Here is a 17748-nt window from a genome sequence, read left to right as displayed (position 1 = left end):
AAAAAAAAAAAAAAAAAGGTGGGGGGCAGAGAAAAGAAGGAGGAGAAATAGAGAAAATTAAATGGGGGCCACAGACAGTCATCTAGACAAGACCGTGTCTTTAATACACCCAGCTGTCCAGTCCTCATCTTCCTTCGCTCCCAGGAGCTACCCCTGCCATCTGCCCTGGGCCGGCAGAGACCCTCACCTGCAGATGTAACAGGCACAGGGTCAGGGGCCGAGGCCCTGGGATGGAATCCAGCAGGATGTCCGCCAGGTAGAGGAACCGTAGCTTCTCCAGGGCCTGCGGGACATAGAGAGCACCGGAGGCCGGCAGCCCTGTTGGGCCTTGGTGGTGGGGAGGTGCTGATAAGGCTAGAGTCGGGACTTGGTTCACTCTGGGTTTAATTAGTCTCAGCCACATGTCAGACTCTGTGCTGGGTGCTTGGCGTGGGCTGCTTGGTTCTTTAAGGAGCTAACAGATCAACTCCAAGTGAGCGCATGGGTGGAGCTGTTGCACTGAGCTGCTGGCATCTGGGGGAGCATGGGGGGCTGCAGCGATGGCTGGGAGGGCAGGGAGAGGGAGGACGGGACGTTTCAGGGCAGCCTCACTCCTCTGCCATCAGAGGGACCTGCCGGGGATGAGAACCCCAAGGCGCGCAGAGGCAGCCTCTATCCCAGGTGAACCAGGTTGGCTAGTGGGAGCAGGACTGGGGCGAGAGAAGCCCCTGGGCACCCAGAGAGCAGGGAGGATGCACGGCTCCCATTCAGGGAGCATCTGCTGTCCCTACGCCGGTGAATGTGGTTGTAGTGAATTCCACGGCATAGGCGTCAGGTAGGAATCACTGTCCTCATTTTGCAGGCAAGGAAATGAGATCAGAGGGGTAAAGCACCTCACCCAGGAGCCCAGGATCTTCTGGCTCCAAAGCCCCTGCCTCCCCTAGGCTGAGAAAAGTCTCGAGACAGGGCAGAGATGCTTGCTAACGTGGAGACAGCTGGACGTTGTTTAGGGCAGGGGCAGTGAGGGACTCGGCAGGCCTGTGGACCCGGCCCTTCACTTGGGAAACAGGCCTGAGGGCACGCGAGCCCCTGATTCTGCAGCAGTGGTGTGGGCACGGCGTCTTGCACGCACCCCCAGGTCCAGGGCAGTCAGAGCGGAAGGTGTTGGGGTGTGGGCTGGCAGAGGGACTAAGGCATGACTGTGCCTTCATCCTGCTTCAAAAAGCAGCTCTGGTCAGATGTGGTGGAGCACACTTGTGACCCTAACTACTCTGGAGGCTGAGGCAGGACGATCGCGAGTTCAAGGCCATCCTGGGCAAAATAATGAGACCCTGTCTCAAAATGAACTGAAAGAAAGAAGGCGAGGGTGGGTGGAGGCTGGGGAGATAGCTCGGCACTTCGTGGGTTCAGTCCCCAGTACTGGAAAAAAGAGTTTGACTGACTTGATGCTTCTAAATGTGGGTTGGTTTGTGGAAAGTTCTCTGTAGTCATGCATTGGTTAACTGTGGGGATACAGTCTGGGAAATGTGTCCCTAGGCAGCTTCTTTCGTTTGAGGAGTACAGAATCCACTTCCACAAACTAAGACAGCCAGTGTCATAGGCGGTATAATCCGAGGGGCCCATGGCCACCTGTGTCCTCCAGTGCTGAAGGAAATGTCGTGAACTGTGCTCCTGTACTTAGGAAAGGGACAGAGCATCTGAATGAAGGTGATCAGGGCTCCGGAGGCCGTTCCTAGCCGTGCAGGAGTACCCGGGAAGGAAGTGCGGTCAGCCTGGTCCTCTCTGCTTCACCTGCTCAGCAGAACTGCACCGGGCCCTGCCCAGCCCCGGGGAGCCCTTTCCTCCAATGACCGGCCAGCGCGTGACCTAGCAGATTGTGCCTCTGGAGAATGTGACCATACGGGGACAACGGTCAGTCACCGAGTGGTGGGTTTGGAGGGAAAATGATGGGTGGACACAGCATGGGCAAGCCGGGACTTCCAGGGAGCAGAACCTATGAGTCCCCAGGGACGCTGCTGTGTGGAGGGGAGAACAGGTGAAGAAAATGCATGCAAAGAAGTCAAGATGAGGGACTTGGGGTCCGCAGCAGGATCTCAGTTGCTGCCCCCCAGCCCTGCCTCCCAGTAACAGGCTCACAAGGCCTGGTAGCACTGTGCTTCCGGTTCATGGAGGCTGTTGGGATAGCACGCTGGAAAAATCCTCCTCCTGAGCCAGAGAGAGTTTCTTCCAACCCAAAGAACCTTTAATAAGCGACACCCGAGAAAACAACGGGCAGGGAGCTCACACCCCAGAGCAAGGGTGAGGCAGGGACACTTGTGAGTGCTGAGGGTAGGGGTGGGGTAGGTGGCACAGGGCTGGCTGCAGGCCCCACTCCCCTTGAAAGCCCCAGGCTGTATCCCCGAGCTCGAGCTGATTCAGGCGGACATCCAGCAGCTCGAGGCTGTGGGGCAGCATGGGCAGAGCGGCCAGCTGGTTCTCCAACAGGATCAGGTCCCGCAGAGCCAGCAGCAGGTACAAGGCATCGTGAGCAGTGGAGGAGATGATGTTGCCGGAGAGTTCAGTCCTAAGTGCTGCTGGTGGATGTCCCGGGACCCTGGCTCTACCGGGGCAAGAGGACAGCAGGGACATTGAGCACCAGCAAGTTCAGAACGCGTTTCGGCCCCTCCAGCACCCCAGTTCCTGATCCCTGTGTAGTATGAGACCCCACTGCTGGACACCAGCATGCCAGTCTCCAGGAAGGCCTGGCGGGGGGCGGGGAGAGCTGCTGACCAGGGAAATTCAGTGCTGAAAGCTGTGTGACTGCTTCATTTGCCCCCATGCCAAGTGACAGTCACAAAGTAATTTATTCTTCTCTACAGGCTTTTAATTGTCTCTGATCCAATTACCACTCAACCTGCTTCCCGAGTGTTGCTCTTAATGAAGGGACGATGGCTTTGCCGGGGCACAGAGGAGTCCTTGCGTTGCTGTGCTTCCTATCCAATTTGTGCCTTCATGCAGAAGCACTGGGGGTAGCCAGCTTCTCCGCTGGGTTTTTGTTCTCTGTTCTTACTGTGACTCTCTCCCTTCCTCTCCCTGCCGATAAAGGCCAGTCTCAGGCCTGAGCACACTCCACTTTGACAGCCCCCGGTTCAGAATCATGGCTTCCTAGCTTATGACCAGTGGATATTGTGACTATCTCACTGGGGACTCACCTTAGCTGGTTGGGGAGCCCAGTAAGCCCGGCATGGTTGGCAAAGTGGGCCTGGTCATCACGGGGTTGGAGGACGGTGTCCTTGTGGCTATAGTGTTCTGGACGGGACCGACCCCGGTGTGGAGGAGTTTTCCTGGTCACTCTAACCTGGGGACAGCACACAGTAAGTCCTGAAAAGGGCTCAACTTTGGCTTTTGGAAACCTTGGTGACCAATTTCAAACTTGCAGAGTCACCATAGGGAAGAAGGTCAGGTCCAGCATCTTCATTATGCAGATGAGGAAACTGAGGCCCAGAGAGGAGGAGGAGGGATGAGAGTCAGGGAGCCAGCTGGCAGCAAGGCGCAGAGCTAGAACCCGGTTCTCAGGATTTCCTAGGCCGGCTCTGCACTTGCTGCACACCCACCCAGCAGAGGCGCAGGTGCTGCTGAGAAACTTCAGCTGCAGCACAGCCTAAGGAAAGAGGTAGGGCTGGAGTGGCCTTTCCTTTTCTAGGCAGAATTTGAGGGCACGGCTGATCCTCGCCCCAGTGTGACATGGCTTATGATCCTGCTTGGTGGCATCGGAGGGATATTTGGCTTTGGGGTGGGGCACTGCCAAGTTTGCCACCAGTGGACCAGGAGACGGGAGGTCTGTGTCCTGGTTCGTGGCATTCTGAAGGGACGAGTTGCTAGGCAAGAATAGAGACGAGTGAGGGTTTGCACCCTAGAGGATGAGCCGGGGGCTTGAGAGACCCACACAACAGGGCAGGAGGAAAGGGCCCTGCTTGACCCCGGTTCTTGCAGGGCATGCGGTCAGTCCGCTGTGTCCCTCACCTCAGGGAGCTGGTCCCCGCGGTCTCTCGGTCATCGACCTCACTGGAGTCGCTCAGGCTCGGGGCGGGGTTCCCCACATGCCGGACTCCGTTCGCATGGCCTTTGCCGTGGCTGGGTTCTTCTCTCCTCTGCCTCTCCTCAGGGTCAGAAGTGGGCCCTCCCTGCTGCAGCACCAGGCAAGAAGAGAGCCTCATGGGAGTCTGGGGTGGGGAAGGGGGAGAGTGCCCAGCCTTGGGCAGCGGGCAGGAGGAAGCGCAGCTGCCTGAACTTTCTCAGGCTTTGGGGAGCAGCTTTCAAACGTACCCTGCTCCCACCACACCTGGCAGACTTGCCACGCGTCACACTCGCTTCCTGGTGCCCCCACCCCTCCCTAAGCTGGGGCTTCCTAAAAGCTGGGGCTGCACCTAGAGGCGTCTCCGGCCCCTCCTCCTGTGGCACCTGATGCCGGTGTCCACTCTACAATGCATAGAGACTCCTGGCATAGGCTTGCTACTCACCAAACAGTGGTGGGAGGGACTCTTCTCTGGGAGGACAGAAATGAATAAGGCGCATCTCTTCTCAGTGACACTCAGTCATCTGGAGACAGCTTACAGCTTGACACACCACACGCGGAGGAAGACAGCTCCGTAAAGTCACTTGGAAGTGCAGCTCTTTAGAAACGGATAACTACAGACACAAGAGCCTCCTTGTGTGTGGTCGCGGCAGTGTCCCGAGATGTGTGTAAATCTCCGCGTGTGCCCTGATGTGCGTGACTGAATGTTCACGCCGTGCCTGCAGTGCCCGCACACGGGGATGGAGAGGTGTGTGCGGGGTGGCTGTGGAAGTGTGGACACAGGTGTAGCCATAGTGTACCTGGCGAGGCCTCCCTCCCAAAAGCCAGCGGCACACGTGTCTGGTAGGTCTTCCTCCTGGGCCCAGGGGCAGCCCCAGCAGCAGCAAGTCTTCCCCTCACCTCCCATTCCCAGCCAATCTACAGGACCCTTGAACATTTGCGGATCCGTGGGCCTAAGGCCTCCAACCTCTCGCCTTACCTTTAGATGCTTTTGGCTCTCAGATGGAGCCCAACAGCTTCCAGGGAGGTGGGGACTCTGATGGACTGCACCAGGGCTGGGCTGAAAGCAGCAGCTGGCTGGAGGGTGGAGAAGCCAGGCTGACTGTCCAGTCAGATCTCTCTCGTTCTGATCCTGCTGTTTCCCCTCCTCTTTCCTCAGGGGTCTCCACTGGCATTCCTCTGCTTGATGAACCCACCTTACTCCTGTCTCCCTCTTCCTGCTCTGGAGCCTTCCTTTCTGGTCCACCCTCCTCCTACTAAGGCCAGGTCTTAGAGAGGCAGAAGGGAGGCTCCTCACCCTCCAGATTCTGAACTCCTGGGAAGGCTGGATTGCGGGATGGAGATAAAGCTCGCCGTCCCAGCTGTTTTTCTTTAGCCCAAGCATGACAGCGCTCCACCTCATGGATGGAATCCCCTGGTCAAAGAGGCTGAGCGGAGGTGCCAACCAGCCCCACTACCCAGCCCCCACAAAGAAACCATGTTGAACAAAATCAACAGAGGTAGGATTTGAAGGTACAGGTGATCCAAAAAGAAGGTGAACAGGGGGGAGCGTAGGATTTGAAAGCCAAATTCACAGATAATGATCAGAGGAGGATGCAGGAAATTCTCCAGACCCCCAGGAGGAAGGCCCTGGGCGTGGGGCTGGGCCCTAGAAAGTACCTCCTGTTCAGGGGCAGTGACTCTGGGGCCAGGGAGACGCACTTACTGGGAGAGGTGCTGCTTTCCTTGGTCTTGGGCAGGCTGGGGTGAAGGCATCTGAAACGTTTCCTCCGATTCTGCAGCCTGCACCCCACTCTGGCCGAGTTGATCAGTGATGCCCTCTGCTCCCCATTTCCTTCTATTATCCACGTCCTGGATCCCTGCTGTGAGGCCACCTGACGTGACCTAGTCCAAACCCCTGGTTGTACAGAGGAGGAAACTGAGGCCCAGAAAGGCCCAGAGAGGGGAGGACTTGCTCAAGGTTTCACAGCGATTTCTCGAGTCTCAGGCCAGAGTCTTCTGTGGTTCCCCTGACCCTCTTTTCTTCCACCTCCTTCTGGGAGTCCTGAGACGGCACGTCTTGGGCCCTCAGAACAGATGGCCTTGGCAGAGCTCAGCTTGTGCCTGCAGCCCCAGGAGAAGGCACAGACTCAACAGTTCCCCAAGGGGGCATGGGCTGCTGGTTGGGGGTGGGGAGCTTCCCGCAATGCGAGAGCCAGGCGCAAGAGTAATGCACGTTCCTGCGTCCCTGGCAACCCCCCATCTGGGGAGCTCCGCCATCAGGGGCCCTGGAATCAGAGGGGGACGCCCAGGAGGCAGATGGCCCATTCCGATTGTGAGCAGCTCTCCTGCATGTCCACCCCCACAGCCAGGCCTCGCTGCCAGGGCCCCTCCGTCCCTCACAATCAGCCTGGAAGCTTCCCCTCTGAGCCCAGGCTGTGCATTCCTGTGAGGAATGCAATCCAACTGCTCACCCATTCCCCAGCCACCCTGCCTGCCGCCACCACAGGCCCTCCTGCCCCCTCTTCCTCACAGCCGGCTGAGTTCCCTCCTGGCCCCAGGCTCCCCTCCCCAGTCCAGCCTGGGGGCCACTTGGGCAGGGACCTTCTCCCGGCTTCTATTTTTGCTTTCACCAGCTCGCTGGTGGCTCGCTCTCGTTCCCATGGATTTCAGCGAGTTTCCGCGTGGACTGGCATGACCTGTGTGGGAACCGGCCAGCTACACGCTGTTCCGGGCAGCTCTGCTCCCCGAGAGCCTGAGAAAGGGTGGGTGGAGGGCGCCCGATCCTCATCTCATTAGGAGAGGCACAAAGCGTGTTGGTGGAATGGAGCTGGCACACGGTGTGGACAGAAGTCTGCCCAGCAAACGCTATTTCTGCCCCAGTCGTGGGCAGGGAGAAGGGGGGGAATTTCGGGAACCCTCCTGTGTATCTTTCCTACCGAGGGCTGGTAGCATGGCTCTAAGGCAGACTCCTGACAGGAGTCCCCAGCATTCCTACCTTTTTGCCCCTGCTGTTTCCCCTCCAGGTCCTGTGCTTTTTTTCCCCCCTCTGATCAGGCAAGATTTGATTCACCCCTAGGAACCAACTCAAGTGATGGGAGCCTTTCTGGTTGGCCCCCAGCCAGAGGCAAAGGCCCCTCCTCTATACTTTTTATACAACACAGAGTGATCATGAACACTTAGGACAGAAATATAAATTTGTGGATTTTTCTCCCTTTACCAAGTTACGGATTCCTCAAGGGGCTAGGGTCTATGCTGCCCATCCTTGAATTCTTGGCTGGGAGCACAGCACACAGTCAGTGATTGCTGAACCCTTGCTGACTCGAACCAGAGCAGGTGTTTACAGGCTGGGGTGGGGAGAGGTGAGGGTATCACCCGGCCGTGTCCGTCCCATAGAAGATGGTGCAGGCCCAGAGGTGGCATCGCTTTTCCAGAGTCAGGGTCCATCTGAGCGGAGAGCTCAAGGGCCCTGTTCTCACCTTTGCCGACCTTCCGTGTGCCCTGTAGAACATTCCAGATGACCGGCTCTGTTTTCTTCCCTTGACCTGGCTCTCCCACGGCTCACGTCACACTACACAGCCCCGATGAGTCTGAGGTTTACGTGGCCAGTGAAGGTGACTGTCCTGTGTCTTCCCCATGCTCCTTGGCAGTGAGCACCGGGAGACCCTCGGCAATTAGTATCTGTGAGTCAAAGCAACCTGGAGCTTGGGGCTTCAAGTGTAACTCTTAGATTTCTGGTCCGACTTTAGGAATAATTTTTTCATGAGGGTTATGAGTCTTGGAGAAATTATCCAAGAAAAGACTTTGGGATAGCTTTCTTAGAGGTTTCTTAAGAATCAAACCTTTTCTCCACTGTCCTCCTCAAAACAAATAAGAGGTGAGGGGCAGGAGCTTTAAAGTATGATTTTCGACCTGTTCACATTGTCAAGTTCAGGCAAGGTGTTTTCATATTACTTTATTTCCTCTGCTGTGAAGCGCATTGAAATGGGAAAGTTGGTTCAGAGCTAACATGGTCTGCAAGAGAGGAGAGGACTGTGTACAGAGCACGCACACACACCTCCTTCCACGCCTGAATCTGCAGATGCCAAAAGCACGGACCTATGTACGCAGATGCCAGCAGAGCCTGTGTCAGGAGGAGGGACTTGCTGAGTCCGAGGGAAACCAGCACTGTGCAGGGATGGGGGCCCCTCTCACCCCTCTGACTGACAGCTGCACAGGGCAGCGGAGGAAGCAGACTTACTCTGGATGGGGCAATGGGATGTGGCTGCTGATACTAAGTTCAGGTTTGCAGGACCAGGCTGCCCGGAGAGCCGTGAGGGCTGTGCTCGCCCACGGGCCTCGTCGACAAGAATGAGGTTTCAGGTGCGCATGAGGAGTGGGAAGGGGTTCGTCCAGGCGTAGCACCAGGTTGCTTACAGCCACACTAAGAGACTGGCTAAGCAGGAGCCTTGGAGAAACCAGCCGCAGGGGAAGGAGGCCCGGATGAAGTGGGCACTGTTTTCTGTGTTTAGCAAAAGAGAGTTGAGCAGGAGTGTGATGGAGATTTCTTGAAGTTAAGGGCCCAGTTTAATCCAATGTCTTAAGATCCTCAGGAGCAGTTCTCATCCTAACTCGTGGGGGCTACTGAGACTGTCTTACTCATTTCTAGGACATCCTCCTCCCAGTACTCCCCACCAACACATACCCCGGGGGGCCATGAAGGGGCGGCACCCCAGGAAGTCAGAGATAAAGGTGAGGGTTCCACCTGGAGACCTGCCCAGCAGCTACCAGGGCCAAGTAAGGAAGGCAGAGAAGCCTGCCTGGGAGAGATAGCCCGTAGATCACTGCAAAGAAAGGGATGCCAGCCAGGACTTGTCTTGCATCAGGGTGTGTTCTAGAGAGGAGGGTGGCAGATGGGACCACAGGGCTGGGGGGTGGGGCTTAGAGGAGCCTGGGTTTACAGATGTGGGAGCTCAGAGAGTGACCTGGCAGGATCAAGGCTAAATGGCCTATGCACCTGGGCTCCCAGGCTTCCCATTTGCGCTCGTTCTCCGTGGACTTTTGGCCTTTTACATTGCAGAGGGGAGCGACACCCTGCCTATCACCCACAGCTCTTCCAAGCTGAGACCTGACACCAGCTCCTTGACCTTGGAGTATCACCCCAGTCACCCCAGATGCCGGGTGAGAGGACCGGACCAATTGTGACTTTCAGCAACCACCAGGTGTCGCTGATGTGTCTGATTTGGCGATAGAGGCCCATTCTCGATGCAGAAGAGACTTCTGGGAGATTTCTACATGCCCCGCCCCTTCTTCCCCGTCTCCCCCTTCCCTCCCCCGGGGGGCGGGGTTGTTAGTGGAAGTGGCGGGGCCGTCCACACTTAACAGAAAACAGATGGTTGGGTGGGGCCGGGCCTCTCGTCGAGGTTGGGCGAGGGGCACTGCCAGACTCACCCACACGCACAGTGTTGGCCCATCCTGGGGCTCTGCACCCCACCCTCTCCTTCCAGCCAGTGGCTAGCTCCTTGAGCAGCTCTTTTCCTCCGTGACTGTTCCTCTCTGAGGCCCAGCCGGGACAGTGTGTGCCATGTTTACCCTGCAGAAGGAGGAGGGGCTTCCAACTCTGCCCTGTGCGGAGATGGCCAGATTGTGGGCTTTTGTGGGAACCCTGAGCCCGAGCGCCACCTGTGCTTCCTTCCTGCGGAATGCAGCTGGCAGACAGCGGCTCAGTGCCAGGGAGCAGGGTGAAGATGGAACGGCAGTTTGGGCAGAAAGAATCCTTGGGTGAGAAGACCTGGATTCTCAGCCTCTTCAGGGCAGAGCTGCCCAGGACCGGGAGTCTCCAGAGGGCTCTCCAGAAGTGCACATGTGAGCTTCCCTGGAGGGTCTGCTTCTCACTGGGCCAGGATCAAGCTCAGATCTCAGTCCACGGCCCAGCCTTGCCCAGGAGCGTTGTGTGGAAAAGGAGAGGATAAGGGATGTGAGGTCTTTAGTCGTCTGTGTGTCTGGAGCAGGGACACCACAGAAGGCCAGAAGTTTGGACGTGACTGCAGGGGTGACTGAACTGGGCAGGACCAAATAACGTCCTAGGAAATCTTGCTCCAGAGCTGCAGCAAAACATATGGCATTTCCTGTCCTCAGAAAGGGGAAACAAGAGAGACATAGGAGGAGTGAAAGAGGGGGAGACAGAAAAATAAATGGTGGGTCAGGCACCCGGGCCACCAGCCTTCAAGTGCAGTCAGAGAAGGTCCAGCCAGGGCAGGGCCTAGATGATCACGGACTGCAGCAGGCGAAAGCACATCATGAGGTCCAGCGGGATGGGTGGTTTCAGGTAATTCCCATCCAGCCGCAGGTAGCGAAGGTGTGGCACGTTTTCCAGATCTGAGGAAAAGTCCTGGAAGGCCAGCAGGTTGCCAGGGCAAATCTGCGTCCCGTTGATTTCTGCAGGGAGAAGAAGAAAGTCAGCCGCAGGGTGGGTGGGAGGTGCAGGGGAGGAAGGGAAGGGGAGGCCAACTCGGAGTCGGGACTCTGGAGTCCTCTCTGGAACCGGATGGCTTTGGAAGTGTGTGACCACGGGCGGGTTGCTCTAAGCTCCGGGCTTAGTTTATCCATGTGTAAAATGACTTGAATTAGAAATAATCGATAACGGATATTACAGTTCACTCTGAAGAGTCGCCTGTTAGGCATCTGAACAATAGATCCCCGGTGCTAATCCAGGCTGGTCCTTAGAGATCCCCACGGTCAGGTTTATACTACAGAAAGATGAATGAATCTAGCCAAGTGTGTGTGGAGGAGCAATAAAGAGAGGCTGTCCTGAGCCAGCAGGTGGATGTGAGGATTCCTCCGGAGTTTTCCCTGTGGGTCAGATGTTTTGCTTGAGGATGGATGGAAGATGGTGACATTAACAGAAATAGGGATGACAGGAAGCGGAAAGGGGACGGGGAGATCAGGAACCTGGTGGTCCTGATGTGTCTGTGGCCTGGGATTCCATTTTTTCCTTCACCTCTTGTTAGATTACATTAACCAGATTGTCTTCTATTTTGATTGTACTTCTATTAAATTGTATTCACATTTTAAAATCCTTTCTAAGCCTTCATCATGGAGATAGAAGAGGGAAGGGAGAGAGGGAGGAGTCATGGTTATTGCCTTTTCCTCTCCCGTTTTTCTTCCTTCCTTGTTGGAGTCGTGGAAGGGCCCTGACACAGGTGAAATTTTCCACACGGACTTCGTGACTCTGGCCTCACCACCTGGATACTTGTCCCCCAATCTGTGCATGGTGAAATTGCTGCCCGCCCGCCCTGCACATCCGTGGGAGGATGTTGGTGACAAAAGGACTTTGCAGTACTGGTGGCACAGGATGTGCACTGCTGGAAAATCACCGTGACACTGACTCGGCCGTCTGCCTGTCGTGATGGTGTCACACTGTGGGGGTGGGGGTGGGGGCGGGCCCATGCAGCGGGGCTGTGACTTTTCTGCCTTCCAGAGGCTGACAGAGCCGTCAGCAGCCTGTTTTCGCAGAAACGTCAGCCATTGATTAATTGAGGTGTCCTTTTATCTCTACCTTCAGCCTACACAGCTTCCTGGGGGTAGTGTGCTCCACTTTAATAGCTACCTGCAGGGTAAAATTAGACAGATTTTCTCTCTTCTCCAATTTGTTTCTTGCAAGGTTGAAAAGGAAACAATCCTTTCCCACTTCTTATAATTATCCCAGATAAGACCCGGCCTGTTCTGCCTATTTGTTTCAAGATGGTAGAAACTTCAACAAACTCTCACTCTTTGGATTGGAAACCAAGTATCCTTAATCTTGTTTGGGGTCCTTTTCTTTCCCCTTTGCCACCTTTATCCTTCAGCTGCGGCACTGCTTGTGTTTGTGGAAGGACCAGGTGCTATTCTTGCTTGTTCCTGAGCCTTTCTGCTGACACTCTTGCTCAGAACAGACCTTTCTGACTGAAGCAAAATGGAGGCTCCCAGCCTCCTGTTGTGGGCAGCAGTGGACACCCCAGACCTGCACCCTGTAAATGGAGCCGTGGCAGGCTCTCCCTTAAGTGTACTGTCTGACACTCAGCCTTCCAGAGAGACTCGCAAAGCAGCTTTTCCTGGCTGCCACGATTTCACCAGCTGCGTAATGGTGACTCTCCGGGTCCCTTTCACAGACACTGCCAAACTGGTGCCCAGCTTTGGGAAGACCTTCCGCCCAGAGCTGTGGCCTTCTGAAGCGGGCAGCCTAGGGTACGTCAGAGTGAGCATTTCAGTGTCTGCTTTGCTTTTCGGAGCGTGTGCTGGAATGTGTCCGACGTCTACCCAGTGTATGGAGAGACGGGACAAAAGAATAGAACTGTTGGCTTCCGAGGTGTTCGCACCCTTCATCCGTATTTCGTTATTAAATCCCTACTCACCTGTCTACTTTGTGCTAAAAGGTGTTATTACCATTCTCGTCTCATAGAGGAGGACAGAGAATCTTTTCAAGCTCACACAGATATAGCAAGAAGTAAGGCCAGGATTAGAAGTCCAGAGCCAAAGTGGATACTTAAAGAAAAACAAACAAAATATGGCCCCAAGGGCCAAACCCAAGGCCTTGTGCACACCAGGCAAGCACTCTCCCTCGGAGCTGTACCCCGGCCCAGTGGAAGCTGTCAGGACCCCCCACCCCGAGGCTCCTGGGATAGGGGGGTGAGCGTCACCCCACTCACTCTCGATGCTGTTGTCGTTGAGGTACAGGTGCTCCAGCTTGTTGCTGATGGCGGGCACACTGCTGATCTTGTTGTGGGACAGGTGCAGCACCAGCAGGTTGGAGATGTTGAAGGAGTTCTTGGGGAGCCCTCGGTCGGACAGCTTGTTGTAGTTCAGCCGGATGAAGGCCAGGTTGGGGAAGCCCTTGAAGTACCCGCTGGGGATGGTCTCGATCTTGTTGCTGTCCAGGTAGAGTTGGTGCAGGGCCGGGGGCACCTTGGGCGGCATCCTTCGCAGGATGTTGTGGGCCAGGTTGAGCTGCATGAGGTTCTTGAGGCCCTGGAAGGTGTCAGACTTAAAGACACCGTCGCTCAGCTTGTTGTGCTGCAGATCGAGGAGAAGCAGTTTCTCCAGCTTGCGGAAGACGCCAGGTGGGATCCGGGAGATGAGGTTCTGGCTCAGCCTGAGCTGCTCCAGGCTTGGGGGCAGGGCCGAGGGCACCTCCTCCAGCTGATTTTTCTCCATGTAGAGAAACACCAGGCCCGGGAGCTTCTCCAGCACCCTTTGGTCCACCTTGCGGATGCGGTTGTTGTCCAGGTTGACCCACCTCAGGCCCGTGGCGTTCTTGAAGGACTCCACCGGCAGCTCCGAGATGAAGTTGTTCTGGAGATAGAGGTAGTGAATGCGCGGCGGAATGACCGGCACGGTGCGCAGGTTGCGGCTGTCACAGTAGAGGGCCGATGGGAAGTCCGGGGGGCAGTAGCATTCCCGGGGGCAGTCGGGGAAGACGGACGGAGGGCCGGGAGGGAGCGGGGGAGGCAGGTCTGTGGGCTCTGCTGGCTCATGGGGCTGCGGAAAGCTGGGTGTGGGCTTGGGCTTGGGCCGGGGCCTGCGTCCGGGCCCGGGCCCAGGTCTTGGTCTTCTTGATGACTGGCCTTGGGCCACAGAGGCCAAGATGAGAAGTGAGAGGAGCCAGCAGAGGGACGACTTCATGATCCAGGTGTCGCACCTGTGGGAGGAGACCGGGGGTCGTTAGCCTGCTGGACCTCTGGAGCAGACGCCAGGACGCCCCAGGGGAGGCAGGCAGAGCTCAACAGCTGCACAGGAGGTGAGGGAGTAGCAAGGACCCCAGGCTCTGATTCCTTGTCTGAGGCCCAGTTACCCCGCGGATGGGAATCCTGGTGGAGAAGCACTGTGGGCTGGGAATCAGGGTGCTGAGGCTTTCTGGAGAAGGTCCATCACCTCTCTGGCCCCAGTCTCTCCATTTGTGCCAGAAGAAAATCATCCCTGCCTTTATCAGAGAGATGTTAGCATCCATGACCCATAAGGCCCTGGGGCGTAACATGTAAGATGTTCCTCTGACCCATAATGCAATGGTTTATGAACAGCACCTTTTCTGAGGCCTCTGGGGGAGGCAGGTAGAGGAGGTGGCCCTAGGCTATCCCCAGTCTACTCCTGTGCCGACTTGTGCAGCTCTGATTTTTAGATCTGGAATATATGTCGAGGTTTAGCTAATGCATTCATTGGGGGGGGGAGAACAAGAAAAAATTTCCTTGCTGAGAATGGTTTGAAACACACCAAGAAAGTCCAGACCCCACTGTTCACAAAAACTGAGAACGGAGGAAGAAGTGGGTTGCCAAGGCTGAGAAGCCATTTCATAGCCACCAGAGAGCCGGGTCTCCTGCCTCCCAGAATAGAACTTGCGCAGGGATGGGGCATTCAGACAGCCCAATCCAGCCCTGCCTGCCCAGGCCTGGGCCTCCCATGCCCCCTCCACGTGGCTCACAGAGGGTCGGTCCCTGCCAGCGAGAGCTATGCCAAGAATTCCTCCCCAGATGTGGAGGCTCCTGGGAAAATAAACAGGAAAGGAGTAGGAAGATGTGAAGAAACACTTCCTGTTACTCCTGTCCCCACTCCCTCTGCAGTTGGTAGTACTGAAGAAAGGTATCAAGAACTTCCCGCTAGCCTGAGTGGCGCTGGACCAGGGAGCTGGAGGATCTTTTCCCATGGTCCTGATGGACTGCTCCCCTGCCTTTGTGTGTGCCTGGGCTGCCTGCTCCTGCCTCTGCTCAAAAGATGAGAGGGGTCAAAGGCCCTCCCTGCCGGTCGAGTCCTAGGCCAAGACACTCAGGAGAAGCTGAACGGGACAAGGCCCAGGAAAGGAGACATAGCGCTCAGGACAGGCAGAGAATGTCTCAGCACAGCTCTCACCTACACACAGATGCACACAGCCACACATCCACAGTGCTGACCCTGGCCTGCACACTCTCGCACACAGACCTCGTGGTCCTCTCCGGTCCTTTACACATAAGCAAGCCCACTCTCGCATGACCCCTCTGTGCATGTCCTCTTGCCCCTCATGTTTGTCCTCGTGCAGCACATGGGTCTTGGGAAGGAAGAGGGAGGGAGGGTCAGAGCCTTCTGCAGCCCTGAAGCTTCTGTTCATCCCACAAGGGAGTCTTTTCCCAGGCAGACCTTTCCAGGGGGCTCTCAAGGCCATTTTTCCCATGTCTCCTTCCTGGCTTTATCTGCTATTGATTTTACAGTCTCTAGACACACGGAAAGGACTAAAAGTTGAACCTTGTTTCTGGGTTTCTTATCATTTATAATTGGTAAATTATTAATTTATGTTTTATAAGGCCTGTAATTGCTGTGTGCCCGTAATCCCAGCTACTCGAGAGGCTGAGTTCAAGGCAGCCTGGGTTATGTGCTGAGACCCTATCTCTTAAAAAAAAAAAGCCTGTAATTTTCTTGAAACCAGCATAGTCATACGACACATAAATTAAGGGGGTGGTTAAAGCATTAATGTTGTAAAAGCAAGGATGTTTTAAAGCACTGATTTTTTTAACCCGATTTTTTTTTCCTTTCTGGATCTCTCTGTTTTCTAATCATCTGGAAGTCTGGAAATAAGCAGGAACTTGCTGGTGCATGTTAAGCATGGCGCTGGCCCGGGTTTCCCTGCTCCCTTCCTCGCCTTGGTCACCCAGAGTACATGTGAGGTGCTGGACAGAGAGTCAGGGCCTGCTCTGTGAGGCCAGGGACTTGGGCTGCTGGTCTCTGCCCGTGGCTTCCTTGGTGTCTCAGGCATGGCCGGCCCTGGTCTCCACTGGCAGAGGTGACAGGGATGGGAAGGTGAGTCACACTTCTGCTTGGCAGGGTCTGTCCCTTCTCAGGCACAGTGGACACAGGCTGTTCTCATCCCCGTCCATCTCTGGGGCTGGACCTTTTGAGAGCCTGGCCTATCTTCCCACTTGTCCTTTTGACCTTTCACATCCCGTCCCCAGGAGTTAGCCAAACTCCTCCCAGAGCCTGCGGGAGGTTCCCCAGGATCTGCTCCCGGGGCAGGGGCTGGTGTCCCAGAATCTGGATCTGGCCCTCTCCCTTCTCAGCTCCAGGCTGAATCAGAACTGTCCGTGTGTGCTCTTGAGTGCACAAGGAAACAGTGTTAGCGCCTAAGGCCTTTCTCAGGGCCCAGGCCCCTTACTGCAGAGTTTGGCTGCTGGGCAGGGCAGTTCTGACCACACAGTAGTTCTCTGTGGCAGTGCTCTGAGATAACATAGATCTCTACCATCAGAATCCCAGCGACAGACTGGAGGTGCCTGGACTCCAAGGAGATTCATGATCCTTCTCACATTGTTCCATAGCCACTGCTCTATCAAGAACCTTCTGTCCAATCATAAGCTCCCTCAGTCCCTTAGGCTATGTGTGTGGCTCTCAAAAAGCTGCTGCTTCAGGGGGAGGAAAGAGCAGTTTCTTTCCCTAACCTAAAATTCTCTACATTTAAGAATATCCCAGGGCCGGGGATTTAGCTCAGTGGTTTGGTGGCCTGCCTTGCAAGCACAAAGACCGGAGTTCAATCCCCGGTACCCAAAAAAAAGAATATCCCCAAAGGAGCTTAAAATTAAAATCTCAATTCCAACTATGTGGCTCTGGGCTGGAATCCTGACTCTGACTCTCTTCCCTGGGACCCAGGCTCCCATCTGTGCGAGGATAAGATGAGATCAGGCATTTGAAGGCACCGTATAGTGTCATATCTAAACACATGGCAGGGATTTGTTTATTTGTTTACAAAGGAGATCGCCCTAGAGAAATTCCTGATTGTCAAAGTGAAGCAGGCCTCTTCCCGGCTGTCCCCCTCTGTCACGTTCTTTTAAGGCTAGATTCCAGGCTGGAGCAATGTTTATGTTCAGGGCAGGACAGGACTGAGGACCAAATGGGTTGGTGAAGTCCTTAGGAGCAGTTTAATTAAGAATAATCAGCTTTGTGTGGAGGGGCTGGGCTCCTGGGAGCAGGCAGCGTTAGCACCAGCCTTGCTCCATGCTGTGTACTGGAAATTTTCGGACTGCAGATTTCCTATCTAGTTGGTCACCCTCAAGCCTCCTCATGGCTTACCCAGGGAGCTGCCCTGCCCCAGAGCTGTCCCTACTGACAAGATGTCACTTCCTCTTCCCTCCCTTCTTTCTCTTCTAAGCCCAGACTTTTGTACGCCATTCTGCTCTGCTCACTTTTTCTCTTTTTGGAGCCCAGAGCGTAGTTGGAAGCAGGGACATCAGGGGCCTCCGCCTAGGCATTGGGATGTCCATTCTGTCCAAGACTCTGTCAAGGCCCTGGTAAGGGTCAATATCTGTAAAATGGGGACAATAGAATCTTCTCTGTCCTTATATTTCCTCAACCGGTCCTCAGAAGACAGTGCCACAAGCAACTTTAAAATGTGCTGCAGATCAGAAAGCTCTGTAAATAACACTACCGTGGAGAGAACATTCGTCTCCCCAGTGTCTACCACGAGGGAAAATGTAAGCAGAAGGAAGTTTTATAGCCTTAGGCAGCCAGTCCAGAAGAATAGATTTTCTGTTCTGAGGGAAGGGGAGGAAAGGAGAGCGAGGACTTCTCCCTCTGACAGCCTGTTGCCCTCCTGCTCTTCTCTACCTTCCTCCCCTTGAAGAGAGCTGGAAAGAATCTGTCCCATGCCTTGGGAGGTTGTGGATCTGGGTTACAACCCTGCAACCGTTTAGCTTAGTGGCTGCCACTGGGCAAGCCTCGGTTTCCTCATCTGTGAAATGGACAACTTTTTTTTTTTTTTTTTTTTTTTT

At 55.3% G+C, this 17748-nt stretch overlaps 2 protein-coding genes across 2 annotated transcripts in view; both read right to left on the bottom strand.

Annotated features, from left to right (window-relative positions):
• Positions 1-6288, bottom strand: part of Optc (opticin) — a 7534-nt gene extending 1246 nt beyond the window's left edge. The window contains 10 exon segments of the mRNA XM_033761982.1: positions 188-283; positions 2346-2385; positions 2387-2578; positions 3171-3377; positions 3573-3619; positions 3692-3836; positions 3982-4181; positions 4479-4504; positions 5013-5110; positions 5739-6288. Of these exon segments, the coding sequence (XP_033617873.1) occupies positions 188-283; positions 2346-2385; positions 2387-2578; positions 3171-3377; positions 3573-3619; positions 3692-3836; positions 3982-4181; positions 4479-4504; positions 5013-5110; positions 5739-5788 (1101 nt within the window). The 5' untranslated portion in view covers positions 5789-6288.
• A 963-nt stretch (positions 6289-7251) lies between these two features.
• Positions 7252-17748, bottom strand: part of Prelp (proline and arginine rich end leucine rich repeat protein) — a 12654-nt gene continuing 2157 nt past the window's right edge. The window contains exons 2-3 of the mRNA XM_010645040.3: positions 12679-13667; positions 7252-10429 (exon numbers count right to left, since the gene is read on the bottom strand). Coding sequence (XP_010643342.1) covers positions 10254-10429; positions 12679-13651 — 1149 coding nt within the window. The 5' untranslated portion in view covers positions 13652-13667 and the 3' untranslated portion in view covers positions 7252-10253. The remainder of the gene's footprint in view (positions 10430-12678; positions 13668-17748) is intronic.

The sequence above is a fragment of the Fukomys damarensis genome, unplaced genomic scaffold (assembly GCF_012274545.1).
Source record: "Fukomys damarensis isolate Sample0158 unplaced genomic scaffold, DMR_v1.0_HiC HiC_scaffold_11, whole genome shotgun sequence".
NCBI lineage: Eukaryota > Metazoa > Chordata > Mammalia > Rodentia > Bathyergidae > Fukomys > Fukomys damarensis.
Note: the sequence above shows the minus strand (reverse complement) of the source record. Positions and strands in the feature narration are given on the sequence as shown.